Source organism: Mus pahari, chromosome X (assembly GCF_900095145.1).
Source record: "Mus pahari chromosome X, PAHARI_EIJ_v1.1, whole genome shotgun sequence".
Classification (NCBI taxonomy): domain Eukaryota; kingdom Metazoa; phylum Chordata; class Mammalia; order Rodentia; family Muridae; genus Mus; species Mus pahari.
In genome coordinates, this window is record NC_034613.1 from 66,182,846 (window position 1) to 66,199,444 (window position 16,599).

At 46.2% G+C, this 16,599-nt stretch overlaps 1 protein-coding gene across 2 annotated transcripts in view; it reads right to left on the reverse strand.

The window, feature by feature from the left end:
- Positions 1-16,354, reverse strand: part of Prkx (protein kinase X-linked) — a 28,501-nt gene extending 12,147 nt beyond the window's left edge. Inside the window, exons 1-3 of one of the 2 annotated variants that reach the window (XM_021187639.2) lie at positions 15,927-16,354; positions 6,137-6,305; positions 3,111-3,374 (exon numbers count right to left, since the gene is read on the reverse strand). In XM_021187639.2, the coding sequence (XP_021043298.1) occupies positions 3,111-3,374; positions 6,137-6,305; positions 15,927-16,092 (599 nt within the window). In that variant the 5' untranslated portion in view covers positions 16,093-16,354. The remainder of the gene's footprint in view (positions 1-3,110; positions 3,375-6,136; positions 6,306-15,926) is intronic. The other variant, XM_029534432.1, reaches the window with a different exon arrangement.
- Positions 16,355-16,599: the final 245 nt, after the last annotated feature.

Genomic DNA, 16,599 nt, shown 5'->3' on the forward strand with positions numbered 1-16,599 from the left:
TGCACTAGGTGTGGACTGTCCCTCCCACAGGCTCAGGTATTTTAACACTTGGTCCAGCAGGCAGCTCTGTTTGGGAAGGTTCTGGATAAACTTTAGGTAAAGTGGAGCCTCACAGGAGAAAGTATGTCAGTGGCAGTGGGGCTCAAGGTTTTTTTTTTTTTTTTTTTAAAACGTGATGGTCTGTATATGCTTAGCCCAGGGAGTGGAAATGCTGGAGTATTTGTGCCCTTGTTTGAGTAGGTGTATCACTGTGGGCATGGGCTTTGAGACCCTCATCCTAGATGTCCGAAAGCCTGTCTTCTAGCAGCCTTCAGATGAAGATGTAGAGCTCAGTTCTGCCTGCACCATGCCTGCCTAGATGCTGTCATGCTTCCACCTTGATGATAATGTAGTGAACCTCTGAACATGTGAGCCAGCCCCAATTAAATGTTGCCTTTATAAGAGTTGCCTTGGTCATGGTGTCTGTTCACGGCAGTAATAAGACAGAAGTTGGTATCAGGGACTGGCATATTACTGTGATAGGTCTGACCATGCCTTTGTTTGGAAGAATGTAGATTTGGGGACTTTGTATTTGGAAAGCACTGGAATGCTTTATGTGGGGCTCAATGGGCCATCCAAGTAGGAATATGGAAGATGTTGTTGCTGTGAGTGATTTGAACTGTGGAAGCCTGGCTCTAGAGGTTCTAGAGGAGAAGAATTTTAATACGTGGCGGAGATATTGTTTTTGTGGCATTTTGGTGAGGAATGGGGCTGCTTCCTGCCCTTGTCTGAAGAGTCTACCTGCGGCTAAGGAAAAGAGATTTATAGTAATTGCATTGGCAAAGGAAGTCTCAAAAAGCCCAACAGAGACTTTGTTCTCTGGTTAAGTCTCATGAAGAGTGATTTGAACAAGTGAAGCAAGCTTAGAAAGGAAAAATATAAAATGTATGGTCCAAGTTATAAAGGGACTCCAGGAAGGGAAATGGAGCTGAATCCTGTGTTCAAGGAGATAAAGACATTAAGGGAGTGGTGATCTCACGGCAAGATCCCACCTTAGCTAAACCTACTGTTTGTGTTTGCAGTTGAACAAGGAATAGTGTGGACTTTTAATCTGGAATAAACTACAATCTAGAAATGGAGGGTGCACTTGTGATCCAGATCTTGAGGCTAAAAGACACAGGCTTTTGATCTTGATCTTGAGAAACAGTGGCTATGAAAAGCTTAGACCCAGACATGCTGGTACATACTTTTAATCCCAGGAGAAAAGGCCAAGCATTTCTAAATTCAAGGCCAGCCTGGTACAGAGCAAGTTTTAGGTGAAGAAAAGCTTAAATACAGGAATGGTAGTACATGCCTTTAATCCTAGCATTCAGGAGACAGAGCCAGGCAGATCTCTGAGTTCAAGGTCAATCTACAGCGCAAGTTTGAGGACAGCCAAGCCTTGAGGGAGTTGGAAAAACAGAAAGCTGCTAATAGAATAAGGGTGGTGGAATGTTCCAGCCCTGCAAGCTGCAGAATTTGGCAGTTTCAACCATGAGGCTCTAGCTTTAGAGTCAAGAATAAAAGGGACTACAGGGACAATTGGTGCTGGTTAGCTGGAGCTAAGAAATTAGCAGTGATTAGGATCAGCATCACTGAGGTGACATCTTCTGAGAAGTATTTTCTGAGAGCACAAAGAAGCTGTGTTTCAGAGGTAGCCAAGGTTGTATGTCATGTTGCAGCTCAACTTGATGATGCATAAGAATCACCCAAGTGGTACAGGTTTTGAAGGTATGAAGGGGTCATGGAGAGCAGCTGAAGTTTAGCACTGTGAGAGGCCATGGCAGGCCATTGGTGAAGGTGCAGTCTCAGTTGTAGTTGATGGCCCAGGACTGAAGGGGCCATGCAAAGTTGAGGCCTGGCACCATGAAGAGAGTCTGTGAGAGGCTATCGGTGAAGCCTAGTTGCAGTGGAAGATGCCAGCATATTGGGATGATCACCAAGAATGGGAGCAGCAGTGGAGTGGAGTCAACCAGAGACTGGAGTGCTACAGAGGGCAGAGCTGAAGAAGTGATGCAGCAAGTCCTTTGGAGGAGCCCAGAAGATCATGTGTAGATCCCAGACACTGGAACAAGAAGCTGTGAAGCTGACGTTGACTTGGAGACCCCAAGATGTATCCCAGGGTCATGGGATACATGCTGAGCAAAGTTGCTAACAGGGAGTAGACCCAGTCCAGGAAAAGAAATTTATTACAGTCAACAAAGATGAAAAAGGAGCTGGAGATCTGAAGACTCCTTTGACATCACACATGGGGATGCAGAGTTCGAGTTTGCCCAGCTGGTTTCCTGCCTTGATTTGGGGATTACAGTTAAGTGATTGGATGAATCTCAGATGAGACCTTGAACTTTGGACTTTTAACATTNTTGAGATTGCTATAGACTATGGGGACTTTGGAAGTTGGACTAAATGTATTTTTTAATATGCTATGTTTAGGCATGGCCCCCATAGACTCATGTTTGTATGGGGGCCAGGGAGTGGAATGTGATGGTTTGTATATGCTTGGCCAGGGAGTGGACACTACTGGAGTAGGTGTGCCACTGTGGTATGGTATTGGGCTTTGAGACCCTTGTCCTAGATGTCCCAAAGCCAGTCTTCTAGCAGCCTTCAGCCGAACATGTAGAACTCTTCAGTTCCTCCTGCACTATATGCCTGCCTGTATGCTGCCATGTTCCTGCCCTAATGATAATGGACTGAACCTCTGAACCTGTAAGCCAGCCCCAATTAAATGTTGTCCTTATAAGACTTGCCTTGGTCATGGTGTCTGTTCATAGCAGTAAAACCTTAAGTAAGACAATAACCCTGCTCTACTTCCTGCTTGCTCTTCCTATATGTGGCTACAATGTAAACAGCTGTCCTCTAAACATGCTCCTGTTGGCACCTTTATCCCTGTTCTTCCTTAATCTGCTTTTTAAAGATGGTTTTATTACTATACCAATGGGAAAAGAAACGGGAAACTCATCTAAATAGATGGAGGGAGAAGTGCATCACACCAGAGCCCACCATACATCTTCTGCCCCTTTTTGTCCACCCATGTAAATCAAACCTTTGTTTTATAATTAACCTTTGATGAGCCCATGACTGTTCCCACTCACCTATCCACCAGTTTCTTGGCGAAGCCGAAGTCTGTCAGTTTAATATGTCCTTCCCTGTCCAGAAGGATGTTTTCAGGTTTTAGATCCCTGTATACGATTTCCTTCGAGTGCAGATATTCTATGGCACACACAATCTCTGTGGCGTAGAAGACTGAAGCAACTGATGAGAATCGCCCACGATTACGCAGGTAGGTGAAGAGCTCTCCTCCAGGCACAAATTCCATCAACATGTACAGGAAGCGGTTGTCATGGCTTGTCCAAAGCCTGAGAGACACAACAGAGAGCATGATGAGTAATAAGTTGAGTGCTCAGATGTGGATACTCATGGATGGATGGATGTTGGTGATTGACAATGATGACAAGATGTGTGTACAGACTCCAGATATACAGAGGTAGATGTTCCTATTAATATACTGGTATACACAGACACTAACAGGTGCATTTATGCAAATATCAAAATATACAGATATCAAAATAAACACATAAACAAATGCAAACGTGTGCATATGTCCTGGTTAGGTTTAACTGTCACGTTTATGACCCAAAGTCACTTGGGTAGGTACTCAGTGAAGAATTTCCCATATCATCATAGCCTGTGGGCATGTCTATGGGGGGGTCTTTATTCAGCTGATTAGTTGATTGAAGTATGACGATCATCCCTATAGAGGGTAGCACCATTCCCTAGCAGGGGTAAGATGTGCTGTCAGCTCTAACACAGCCTGAAGTCACCTAGGTAGGGTCTCAGTGAGTCACTTCCCACATTAGATTGGCCTGTGGGTGTCTATGGGGAGTGTCCCATTTGATAATTGACATAGGAGGCTCCACCCACCATGGATTGGGTTCTAGGACTGGATGAAAGCTTTCTGCTTCTGGTTCCTGCTCTGACTTTCCTCTCAGATGGCCTGTGACAGCAAACTGAAAGCCAAGTAACCAAGTTAACCCTTTCCTACCCTCAGTCCCTCTTAGTCATTGTTTTATCACAACAGAATCAAAGCTCACCAGCAAGTAATCAAGATGTTTGATACGATATCTGATGTCAGTTCACCCAGATCATAAGGTTGTGCTTAGATGGACTGTGGATGCAGGTTGATATTAGAATATCACAGGATGCTAAAACTGTGATGACAACCTGAGGGTGGAGTTCACAAGGAGAGTATATGCTAAGAGGTGGTGCCCTAGGTGGGACCTTCACCAACACTGTCAATACTATGTATGTATGTATGTATGTATGTATGTATGTATGTATGTATGTATGCATGTTATCATTATCTATCAATCGATTATCTATTATCTAGCTATTTAACCTATCCAACCATCCATCACCTTTCTACCATCTATTGTCCTTCCATTCATGATCTATCTTTATCATCTATATCATCTACCTACATCTATCTACTATCATCTACATATTCTATCTATCTATCTATCTATCTATCTATCTATCTATCTATCATATATCATGCAAATATTTCCCACCCAACTACTACAAGGTTTTCATCCAGAAACATCATTGCTCTCCAGGGGTACAAAACAATGTCTACAGAGCACTCTGACTATAAGCCCCTAGGATGAGAGGCTTCTTCTCTCAGCACCCACAGTAGGGCACCCAGAGACACTGGACCTTTCAAGAGTGCACAGTGCAGCCTACTCCAGACTTCATTTCTTGTTATACCTCTGACATAAAGAATGAAAGCACAAGGTGAAGGGTCATGGTCTGCATGTAGAGCACAAACTTTCTGTGTCAAATTGACATTACACCCTCATCTTGCCCATGGTGGGTGGAATCCTATGTCAATCATCAATTAGAATACTCTCACACTCATGTTCACAAGCTGGACTGATGTGGGAAATCCCTCAGTGAAACCATTCCCAGTGGATTTTGGGTTGTGCCAATTGATAGTTGAAGCTTATCATACATTTTTCCCTGTCCTGGGAATAGTGCCATGCACAGTAGGCTGAGCCTAATATTGACTCTTGTTAAAACTATTTGTAAATAAGTCCAGATTTCTGCAGCAATGTAAGCTGATATTTTCATCAGCCATTTGAAGCCTTTCCCACTATGCTGGGCATCCCATGTTTCCTCAAGACTGACTACTCCATGTTCATAGGCAACATGCACAAGTTGGATGGATGACTTCACAAGTGTTCACAGTTAAAAGACAGAGTATAAGACTTTAAAGGTGTTAAGTAGCATGCATATCATCCTTTGAAGTTCAAAGACCTGCTAAGTTGTGTTCCCACAGCTGGACAGATACACAGTGTGCTCTGCCATGCTGTGAATACAGCATGCAGGCCAAGTGCAAATCTCTATAGCACTAAGTCACTTTGACATAGGTTTTAACCCACCTGCTGAATCCTGTAAATGCAAGATAAAGAAAGCACTCTCTACCCACTGCTCTGCAAGCACTCTTCCCACTAAGCTACTCAAACACTATTAGCTGAGCTGCAAGCACTTTACCCACTGAGCTATAAGCACTCTAACAACTGAGCTGCAAGCATTCCATAAGGTGAGCTATATATAAATACTCTTCCCACTAAGCTACAAGCACTGTATTAGCTGAGTTGCAAGCACTCTACCAACTGAGCTGCAAACACTCTATCCACTGCTCTGCAAGCACTCTTCCCACTAAGCTACTCAAACACTGTATCAGCTGAGCTTCAAGCACTTTACCCACTGAGCTATAAGCACTCTAACAACTGAGCTGCAAGCATTCCATAAGGTGAGCTATATATAAGTACTCTTCCCACTAAGCTACAAGCACTAGCTGAGTTGCAAGCACTCTACCAACTGAGCTAAAAGCACTCTATCCACTGAGCTACAGCCCTGGCACCACCCCTACATTGCACTCTTGAGAGAATAACCCTAGGGAGGTGAGGAGGTAAGGAGGTGAGGAGGCGAGGAGGTGAGGAGGCGAGGAGGTGAGGAGGTGAGGAGGCGAGGAGGTGAGGAGGTGAGGAGGTGAGGAGGTGAGGAGGCGAGGAGGCGAGGAGGTGAGGAGGTGAGAAGGAAGGAGCCAGGAACTCACAGTTTAATGAGAAAGGGATGGTTTATTTCCTTCAGGACTGCTTTCTCATTTTGCACATGTTGTTCCTGTTTCAGACGGATGACATCTGGGATACTCATAATCTTCAAGGCACAGTATCGCCTGCCTGTCTTCTCCTTCACCAGGTTTACACGGCCAAAGGTTCCAGTACCTGAGGAAGACAATGCATCCAGTCAAGGATCAGGAAAAAGAAACATACCCGAGGAATGGACACCATGCCAATCTGGAGCCTTAAAGATAAATACAGGAAAAGAAACTTAGATGAGTACTTGAGTTCTATATAGATATTTTTTCACACACAACTGTCAATCAAGGGGCCAGGGAGATGGCTCTGAGGGTGAAGAGTTCGCTTTAGGGAATGGATGGACAGTCACTCAACAAAGTTTCCTGTGATGTCTGTCCACAAGCATGCTATTGCTTATAATCACAAATATGCACAGTAATAATAATAATGACTAAAACCTAAAACAAATAATTGCCTTCTATGTGCATTGGAGATTGAAACACAGCCATGGGAAGAGCTGAAATGCTGGACTTGGTGACTCCTGGTGGGGAACTTTGAATCCTTGCTCTCTCTGTTTGCCACGTCTTCCTCTTCTACTTCTACCTGCCTCCATTGTCTCCTACCCCCTCCCCTCCCCTTCTTCCAAGACTTTCTGCTTCTTCTCTTTCTGAATCTCTCTGCTCCTCCTGCTTTTCTTCCTCCACTGAACGCTCTGCCTCCTCTGACCTTTCATCATCTCTTCCCTTATTTCCCTCCTAATTTTTCTTCATCTTCCTCCATCTGCATCTCTTCCTACGCCCCCTGTGTTCCTTTTCTCTTCCAGCTCCATATCCATCTTGTCCTCTTTTCCTCTTACTCTTTCTCTTCCATTTCAATCTATATACTAACTCCTCCACCCTCACGCACCCACATCCATTCCCCCATTCCTTCATCCATCCCCCACCTGCCTCCCCAACCCAACCTTTAAACACAGCTGCTTTCTGTCTTATGATGTAGAAAAGCTATGTACTCCAAAAAAATGCAATCCTCATAAAATTTCATTCTTTTCTCACCATTAAAAAATATGCACTCACTGATAAGTGACTATTAGCCCAAAAGCTCAGAATACCCAAGATATAATTCACAGACCACATGAAGCTCAAGAAGAAGGAATACCAAAGTATGGATGCTTCAGTCCTTCTTAGAAGGGGGAACAAAATACTCACGGAGTAAATATGGAGACAAAGTGTAGAGCAGAGACTGAAGGAAAGGCCATCCAGAGACTGTCCCACCTGGGGATCCGTCCCATATACAGTCACCAAACCCAGACACTATTGTGGATGCCAACAAGTGCTTGCTGAAAGGAGCTTGATATAGCTGTCTCCTGAGGGGCCCTGCCAGGACCTGGCAAATACAGAGGCGGATGCTCAAAGCCAACCATTAGACTGAGCACAAGGTCTCCAACGGACGAGTTACAGAAAGGACTGAAGGAGCTGAAGGGGTTTACAACCCCACAGGAAGAACAACAATATCAACCTACCAGATGCCCCTGCACCCTGACCTCCCAGGGACTAAACCACCAACCAAAGAGTACACAAGGAGGAACTCACGGTTCCAGCTGCATATGTAGCAGAGGATGGCGTTGTTGGGCATCAATGGGAGGAGAGGCACTTGGTCCTATGAAGGCTAGATGCCCCAGTGTAGGGAGTGTGAGGGCGGTGAAGTGGATGTTTGGGTGGAGGAACACCCTCACAGAAGCAGAGGAAGGGGGGATGGGAAAGGGGGTTTTGCAGGAAGGGGGGACCAGGAAAGGGGATAACATTTGAAATGTAAATAAAGAAAATATCCAGTAAAAAAAAAGGAAAAAATACAGAATGCTCCCCACAGCAAGCTAGAGCCAGATGCAGGATCAAGAAGGACACTCAGCTAGACATCAGGCTGAACAGCCCAATAACCACAAAAACCATGTTTAGTACTAAAGTTATTTAAAAGGGACAACAGGCATCCTCCGTCATGCCCAGCCTCAAAAACATTTTTTTTGACTTCTGCTATCTAAGCTTACAATGAATTAATTGGGATATAAAATAGGTCTTGGGTGCTTAGGTTTATTTTGTTTTTGTTTTTGTTCTTTTGTTTTGTTTTGTTTTTAAAGAAAAGGTAATTATCAGTCAGGAGACTCCTGTCACAGAATACAGGAATGGAGGAGGCACACAGAGTCATAGGTGGCCCTGAGTGGAAGCCAGGACTGGCCTTCAGTGGATCAGATGGAAAAAAAAAAAAAGAAAAAAGAAAGTGTGGGTGAGGGCTGGAGAGATGGCTCAGCGGTTAAGAGCACTGACCTGACTGCTCTTCCAGAGGTCCTGAGTTCAATTCCCAGCAACCACATGGTGGCTCACAACCATCCATAATGAGATCGGATACTCTCTTCTGGTGTGTCTAAAGAGAGCTACAATGTACTCACATACATAAACAAATCTTTAAAAAAAAAAAAAAGAAAGTGTGGGTGAGAATATTTATAGAAATTTCAATGAGGAACGGGATAATCAAGCTGAAGATGCTTAAAATAACCTCAGTTTGCTCCAAGGTACCCCCGAATATCTAGTTCACTGATGTAGGAAATCCTACCCTGAATATGGGCATCAGCATCCCTTTGTTGGGGTCCTGGATCCAGAAAGTAAGCTGAGCCCCAGCATTCCCTCTTGATGCTCCTGCCTCCATGATGGACCAGCAGCAGTCTGAGCCAGAATAATCCCCTCTTCCCTTAAATTCCTATTACCAGGCATTTTGTCACAGTAAAATGAGAAAAGCAAGGGTCTTGACATTGGAACCCTTGCCTGTGCTTCTGATTGGTGGATCACATGTCACCTTTGTGCTCAAAGTACGGCAGGTGAAGAGAGCCTGTGACAGCTGGACTGCGGATGCGCAGTCCACAGGATGGCTTCTGCATCAGAGGGCTGCTGACTTGTTTCCTTCACACTTGTGCCTGAGACCTGTGGGTGCAGAAACAGCTGGTGGTGTTGATTACACAGAGCCAAAGCACCCGAGAGAGAAACCTAACACCGTGGAAAAGAACAGGGCAGCAGAGTGCCAACTGCCAGAGGCTGTCAGAACAAAGCCAAGCAAAAGTACCAGAAAGTCTCAGGGTAAAGTGCTATTTACTGCCTAGTGGGAGAAACTTAGCTCACTGGGGGCATGCCATTGAGAGAGACACTGGGACTCATCTTCTCTTTTCTATGCGTACTGCTATATGGTAAGCAGCTCTGTTCTACCACAAGCTCCCATGATGCTCTAAATCTCCACAGGTCCAAACCAACAGAGCCATGGATGGATGCCTCTGACAATACAAGCCACTACAAATCATTCTTCTTTATAATTTTATAATGTCTTCTTTATAATTTTATGACTTTGTCACTGCAATGGGAAGCTAGCTAATACACATTCCACACCAATATTCAAAGTCTGTAAAAAAGACTTGTGTTGTCATTGGACCCAAACCTAAGTTGCTTGTCCCTACCCCTCCTCCACCCCCAATTGCTTGGTTGTAAGCCATCAACACAACCTACATTCACTCAAATGCATGTTGAATATGCCCATCCCAGTCAATGTCCCAGCATCCCTATGTGATACAAAATCACTCCATCTTTGATGTTTATGCCCCAGCCATTTACACCAGTCACTACAGCAGAGTCCCTTGACCTGTAAGGTGACTTCGAGGTCACAGGTCATCAAGGTAACAAACAACAACACCTAAATTCATTGCAAATTATTTTACAGCCCTTACAGATTCCAAGGTTGCCTTCCACACCACAAGGATTGCCTTTGCCAATAAGACAAACAAATAAACAACAACAACAACAAAAACCCCAAATGACTACCTCAGAGGAAGAATATCTAGTTCACACACATGCTCTACAAATGGTAGTTAAGTGCCCCATCCATGGACACTTGTAACCTTTCAGAAGTAACTTTCTGTGTCTGATATGGTGAGGGGGAAGTGTAAATTTTTATGTGGGTAACAAGGCTCCTGGGCTAGCTGAGGAAGATGTTACATAGAAGTGGCCCAGGTACCCAGAACTGGGTTTCAAAATCCAACATGCACAAGCAGGAACAACTGCAGTAGGCTGTGAAGATAGATGCAAGTCCTTTCCTTTTCCCCATCATATTGGGAAATTGTGATTTTTATCCAAGGTCAATAGAGCATCTGATATAGAGGCAGGAAGGATGGACTGCAACTAAGTGCTGGAACTAAGGACTGGCATAAATGAGTTCCTTGGCACCTCACACACCTCACACAGCAACAATAAGAGCAATAATAGCAATGCAATAAAAAATTGGAAAAAAATAGAAATGCTTAAAATTTACCCCCCACTCAGCCGGGTGTGGTGGCGCATGCCTTTAATCCCAGCACTCGGGAGGCAGAGGCAGGCGGATTTCTGAGTTCAAGGCCAGCCTGGTCTACAGAGTGAGTTCCAGGACAGNAACAAAAAACAAAAAAAAATTTACCCCCACTTAAAACTGTACATAAAATTAGAACACTGGATATATATATATTTTTTTCTATTTTTGTGTTTCTCTTATACTGGAGTTTTATGTTATCATTTGTGGTATATGTCAACACTGAGTCATAGCGCTATTTCTTGCTTTATTTTGACAACATAATTGTATTAAATGGAATATTTACTAATTATATGCAATAAAATAAATGTAAAAAACAAAAAAATAGTGATGATACTACTATTACTAAGTTTGCTCTTGGGCTGTGTGTGTAGCAGCTCAGTGGCTGGTTACCTAGCATGCATGAGGTTCCAGTCCATCCCCCCAAATAATAGATATAATAATAATAAGGGGTTATTACTGTTGTTGTTATTATTATTACTATTCCCCTCACATTCTAACCCCAGCCTCGGAAAGGAAAATATAAACAGAAGAGTGAACTGGAAACACAACCCATATAATTCCTGAAGGAGCCAAGTATCAGGTACAGCAGTGTGTCATTAGGTTGGATGGCCTCCCACAGGAAGAGCCAATCCACTAAGCTGCAAGCACCCTACCCACAGAATTACAAGCTCTGTATCAACTGAGTTCCACCCTCGGCCTCGGGGAGAAATCTTTTTAAAATAAAGGAAGTGTGATGGCATGGTGGTTATTTTAGATAGGAAATAAAACTAAAAGTAGGATATTTAAGTGTAGTATGCATGAAGCCCAGGACTCAATCCCAAACTTTGCATAAATTCAGCCTAGTGGGGCTTTAATCCTAGCACTTCTAAAGTAAGGCAGAAGGATTAACAGTGGTTTGAGGGCAGCCTGGAATACACAGTGAGTTCCAGGAAAGCTTGAGCTACTCTGGGAGACTCTGGAAAGAAAAGGGAAGGACAGAGGAGACTTAAGAGAGAGTAGGAAATTTTCTTAGTGTGAGTGGGGTTCTATATTCAATGCCCAGCACTTCAAAAATAAAATTAAATGAAAATGTCAATACAGAGAACGCCTAAGGATGCATAGTCCTCAAGAGAATGGAGGTGCTGGCCTTAGTGTGTGGTTAGACTAAGACTAGAGCATCCAGGCTATAAAGGATATTGAAGCAAGAAGCATTGGCCTGCGTGACTGACGCTGTGACTTCCTGCTCTCCTTTTGGGTGATGTCCCCAATTCAGCCCTACCCCTGTAGGAAAATCATCCTGAAACTCACACTAGGACCACCAGTGACTCAGGACAAGTGCCTCTTAGAGGGAGAGGGAGAAGGAGAAGGAGAGGGGGAGGGGAGGGAGGGGGGAGGGAGGGAGGAAGGGAGGAAGGGGGAGGGAAAAGGGGAGAGAGGGGGGGCAGGGAGGGAGGGAGAGAGGGGTTTATCACCCTTGGTGATTCAGGATGAGGATGCTAAGGGCTGAGCAGGAAATGGACAGATACACAGACAAGGTTTAGGGGTTGAGAAGGAGGACAGGACAGATTCTTTATACCATCAGGAGAAAACAGTCAGGAAAAGAAACCTGAAAGAATTCATCAAGGCAGTGAACAATTCAAGATGGCTGCCTTGGATGGGTTTCTAGATGGTTTAGTTAAGAAGGTCTAGGGTGGGTAGCATTCAAATGGCAAAGGTTATGTGCTATTCAAGATGGCATACATAGCTTCAAGGCAAAATGGCACAGGTTAGGTAGAATTTAAGATGGTTCAGGGTGGATGGGGTTCAAGATGGCCCAGATAGGTTCAGTCAGGGTAACAGAACAGGAGACATCCAAGGTGGCACAGAGTGGGTAGGCTCACCTGTTATCCTTTGTCCAAGGTGGAAATATGAGGTACAGGTCCATCAGTCCCCTACTCCCCATCTCCTGCAGACCTCAAAGAAGACCCTCCCAACCATGTCCTGCTACTGGGTGCTCCGGACATCCTGTGATCATATCCCTCCAACCCATGATCCTTTAGTTTCTGTTGGAGTGGATGCTTGGTTTGAATGACAGTGAGGCCCCATCTCATAAACCACAAGGAATTAGAAGGTAGCACTCAGGGAGGTGATGACATGGTGAGAGGCATTGTGCACAGCATTCCACCTTTAGGGACTTTGCAAGAGAACAGCCAAGTGCACTATGGGTGAATACAATCTCTCCTCTGCACAATGGGACTGGTCTAGAAACAGGCAGAGGCTGGCCTTGTACAATGTGGGTGTGTATATACAAAGTGTACATCTGAATATCCATGAATGTTAATGCAAATCCCACAGCCTACACCATTACTAATGACTAGGGTTGTATGGTGGTAAGAGTGGAGCTTGCAGAGGGAATGATTTCATGGAAGCAGAAGCATGACATAGTTGCTCTCCTTACATCAGTAGGGATGAACGCTGGTGACTGGCAATATTAATGTGTAATTGATTTCTTTTCCCTTTTAAGCACTCTGGGTCCCCACCCATGCACAGGATCCTTCCTCCTCAATGATCTGGACTCCAAGTGTCTCCTAGATAGTTTTAAATTTGTATTAATGTCACTATGGACTACCAGATGGCATCAATGTACCTCAGATGCCAACTCCCCCCACCCCCACAGGACCCCCCAGTAATTCTTCTCTAGTGTAAAAGACACTAGTCTGTAGTGATCTGTCAGAGCATTTGACAGCTTCTCATGTGACCCTTTGTCTAAAGAGGATGTTCCCATCCAGATAGACTGCAGATCTTCTGCCCTTGTAAGACTGAAGATTTAGTACTGGCTTTCCATAAGGCCATGGAAGCACTGAACAGTAAACTGAGGCACAGGACACAAGAGATCACAAATGAGTTCAGGGAAACCAGAGTACAGAAGACCTGCTGGACAGAGGGGGTCTGTACAGCAAATTTACATCTGAGATTCACTGAGTTACAAGCACTCTGTCCACTGAGCTACAGGCACTCTACCCACTTAATTCTACCCACTGAATGCAAGCATTGTACTAAGCTACAAGCACTCTACCCACTGAGCTATAAATACTCTGTCTACTGAGTCACATGCACGGTACCCATGGATTCACAAGCAGTCTTCCAATCAAGTTGTAAGCACCATCCCAACTAAGCTATAAGCACTATCTCAACTAAGCTATAAACACTGTACCCACTGAGTCACATCCCCAGCCTGGAATGTTCTCTACTTGAGTCTCCTAATGAATGGAGAAATGAGCTTTAGGTCAGAGATAAAAGCATCAACACTTATTTCCTGGAGAACTCAGTGTGTGCTGGGACCAGGGATGCAGGAGTTGTCTTCGTGAGTGAGTGAGTGAGTGGGTGAGTGAGTGTGTGTGTGAGAGGGAGAGGGAGAGGGAGAGGGAGAGGGAGAGGGAGAGGGAGAGATGTTCCATGGTAATTTGGGTGATATGTACTTGTTAGGCACCTGCAGTTCAAGTCCAGCCTGGTCTGCACAGGACAGCCAGGGCTACACATGGAAATCCTGTCTCAAACACCCGCAAAACTGTTTGTCAGAGAAACCATCTAAATTTATGTGAGGGCTCAGTGAAGAGAGCGCTTGTAGCTCAGTTATGTGTGTATATATGAAAGGATGAATGGGGGAGAGGGGAGGATGATGTGTGCGCCCAGGTCCTTCTAAAAGGATCCGAAGGAACAGGGTCCCAGTAAGGGAAAGGTGAAGAAGTTGGAGGACTTCAGGACAAGGAAGCTCCCAAGATGTCCCATGAGGTCTATGTTAGGGACACAGTGGGCCAGTAAGAGGGCTCAGCAGACCAACGGGCTTATTGCCAAGTTTAAGGACTTCAGTTTGATACCATGGACTTACTTGGCAAAACAACAGACTTCTAAAAGTTGAACCTTGACCCCACACTTGTGCTGCCCCTTCTCCTCGTTCACACAGTAAATAAGTGAATGTAAAAATTAACAAAACAGCCAGGTGTGGTGGCACAGATATTTAATCCTAACATTTTGGGAGGCAGAGGAATGCACATCTCTAGGAGTTAGAGACCCAGAGCTATGGAGAGGGTCCTTGTTTTAAAAAACAAACAAACAAACAAACAAACACAAAAAAGGAAGAAGCAGAAGGAAGGAAAAAATGAAGGAAGGAGAGAAGAACCAGCTAAGGTGCCAAGATGGGGCGTTGCGGTAGAGGGTGAAAAAGACAGAAAGAAAAGGGTAGAGAACCAGTTGTGGTGCCAAGTGCCTGTGAATGAGTCCCTGAGGTCCCAGCACTGGGAAAGCTAAGACAGGAGGATTGTCTGACATCTCCAACCAGCTTGGGTTATGCAGTAACTTTCAGGTCAATGTCTCAAAAATATAGAGGGCGGTCCCCGTTCCCAGCACCCCATAACCAATCTGTGGTGGAATGGGGCTTGGTTCCCAGCACTCAGAAAGAGGGGTGGGTGGAGAATGTGTAGTTTAAGGTCATCCTGGCTACACAGTGATGGAAAGGCCAGCCTAGAATACATCATAAATAAATAAACGACATTCAACCAGCTCAGTTTCCCTCAAAAGTCAATCAAAAGCCGAGATGTGGTGAGTATCAGCCAGCCTCTAAGAGGAAACCAGGATCAAACTCGAAAGCCCTTTTACCCACTTCACTTTTTTTTCCTTTAACATCTCACCCGCTCAACTGACAAAGTGTTTATCATCCCTCAGCCAGGCTCTGAACCCTGACTTGACTTTCTCACCTCCAACACCAGGGTGAACGCAGAAGCCTCTAGAATCTCTGCTCACAGCTGATCGGAGGGCGCCAATCCCTCCCTCTGTCCTTCCTCCATCCTCCCGGAACACTTTCCTAATAATCAACACACCAGCCACAACTGTCCTAGCGACCAAGGTTGCTGAGAAGCCCGGGACTCCTGGGCTTCAGACTTGGGAAGCTGGCGCCCATGATTCGCACGATCCTAGCCCCCCTCCCCAGCACTCCAGCACCTTTGGGGATCTACCGGCTTCCCTAGCAGCTTGCGGGGTCACGGGGGTACCAAGTTTGGAGCCACTAAAGAAAAAACGAGACCCGGGCGCACAATAGATGCTGGGAAAACGTCCCCGAAGGGTCCCTTGGGGGTCACGCGTCCCCTCGAGTCCCGCCAAGGGTCTACAGTGCGGAAGCTGTATGCGATCCCGAGAAATCTTAGGCATGAGCGGGTGCGCAAGCGCCAGGGAGGCCGGGCGTGGTGTCCCAAGGGTGGCTAGCACCCCAGTAGGGAGCCACGGAGTCCCTAAGGTGAAGTCACCCTCCTGAAAGCTCTGTGACGTGGGGCTGCCCCGTTTCCGGAGGCCCAGTAATGAGTGTGTGGGAAACAGAAATCCGAGGGTCGCTCCCAAGCCGCGTCCCCACGCACAAGTTCTCACTCAGTTCTCACTCACCCACGGTGGCTATGGTGTCCCAATCTTGTAACGAGTGCCCCGCCTTCTGTGACGATGTCCTGGGTCGGGGGTCCGGGGCGGGCGCCGAGACCTTGGTGTTCACGGGGTCATGGTCTCTGGCCGCAGGATCTTTTACGGTCGCCGCGGCACCAGCGGGCGGCTCCATGGGGCGGAGGGGTGCACTGTGTGACAGTGGCACAACGGCAGCCTGGGCATCAGCAGTGGGGTCACACGCGTGTTCCGGAGCCCGCGGTCGAGAGGACAATAGAAGCAAACTCTACCGGGCTCAGAGCGGTGGGAGGGGCTCTTAGAAGCCGCTCGAGGGCTCCACGGACGCGCGTGGGGTCCTCGGGACCGGAGCCAGCCGCAACCCTCTTCATTCCCGGCGGAAGCCGGCTGGGCGGGGACCGGCTTGTGCCGGCAGGGGACTGGAGTGTCTGGCTGACGCGAGGGGGAGGAGCCTTCACCTCGCTCCGCCTTGTTGCGTAACCGACGGGGAGGAGCCCGGACGTTGGCCCCACCCTGCCTATTGTTGCTCACCGGCGGGGTCCACGCCCAAGGGATGTACCTGCACCAAAGTAAAAGCAATGGAGGGGGCGGCACTGGGGCCACGGGGTCCAGCTTGACACACACACACACACACACACACACACACACACACACACACACACAC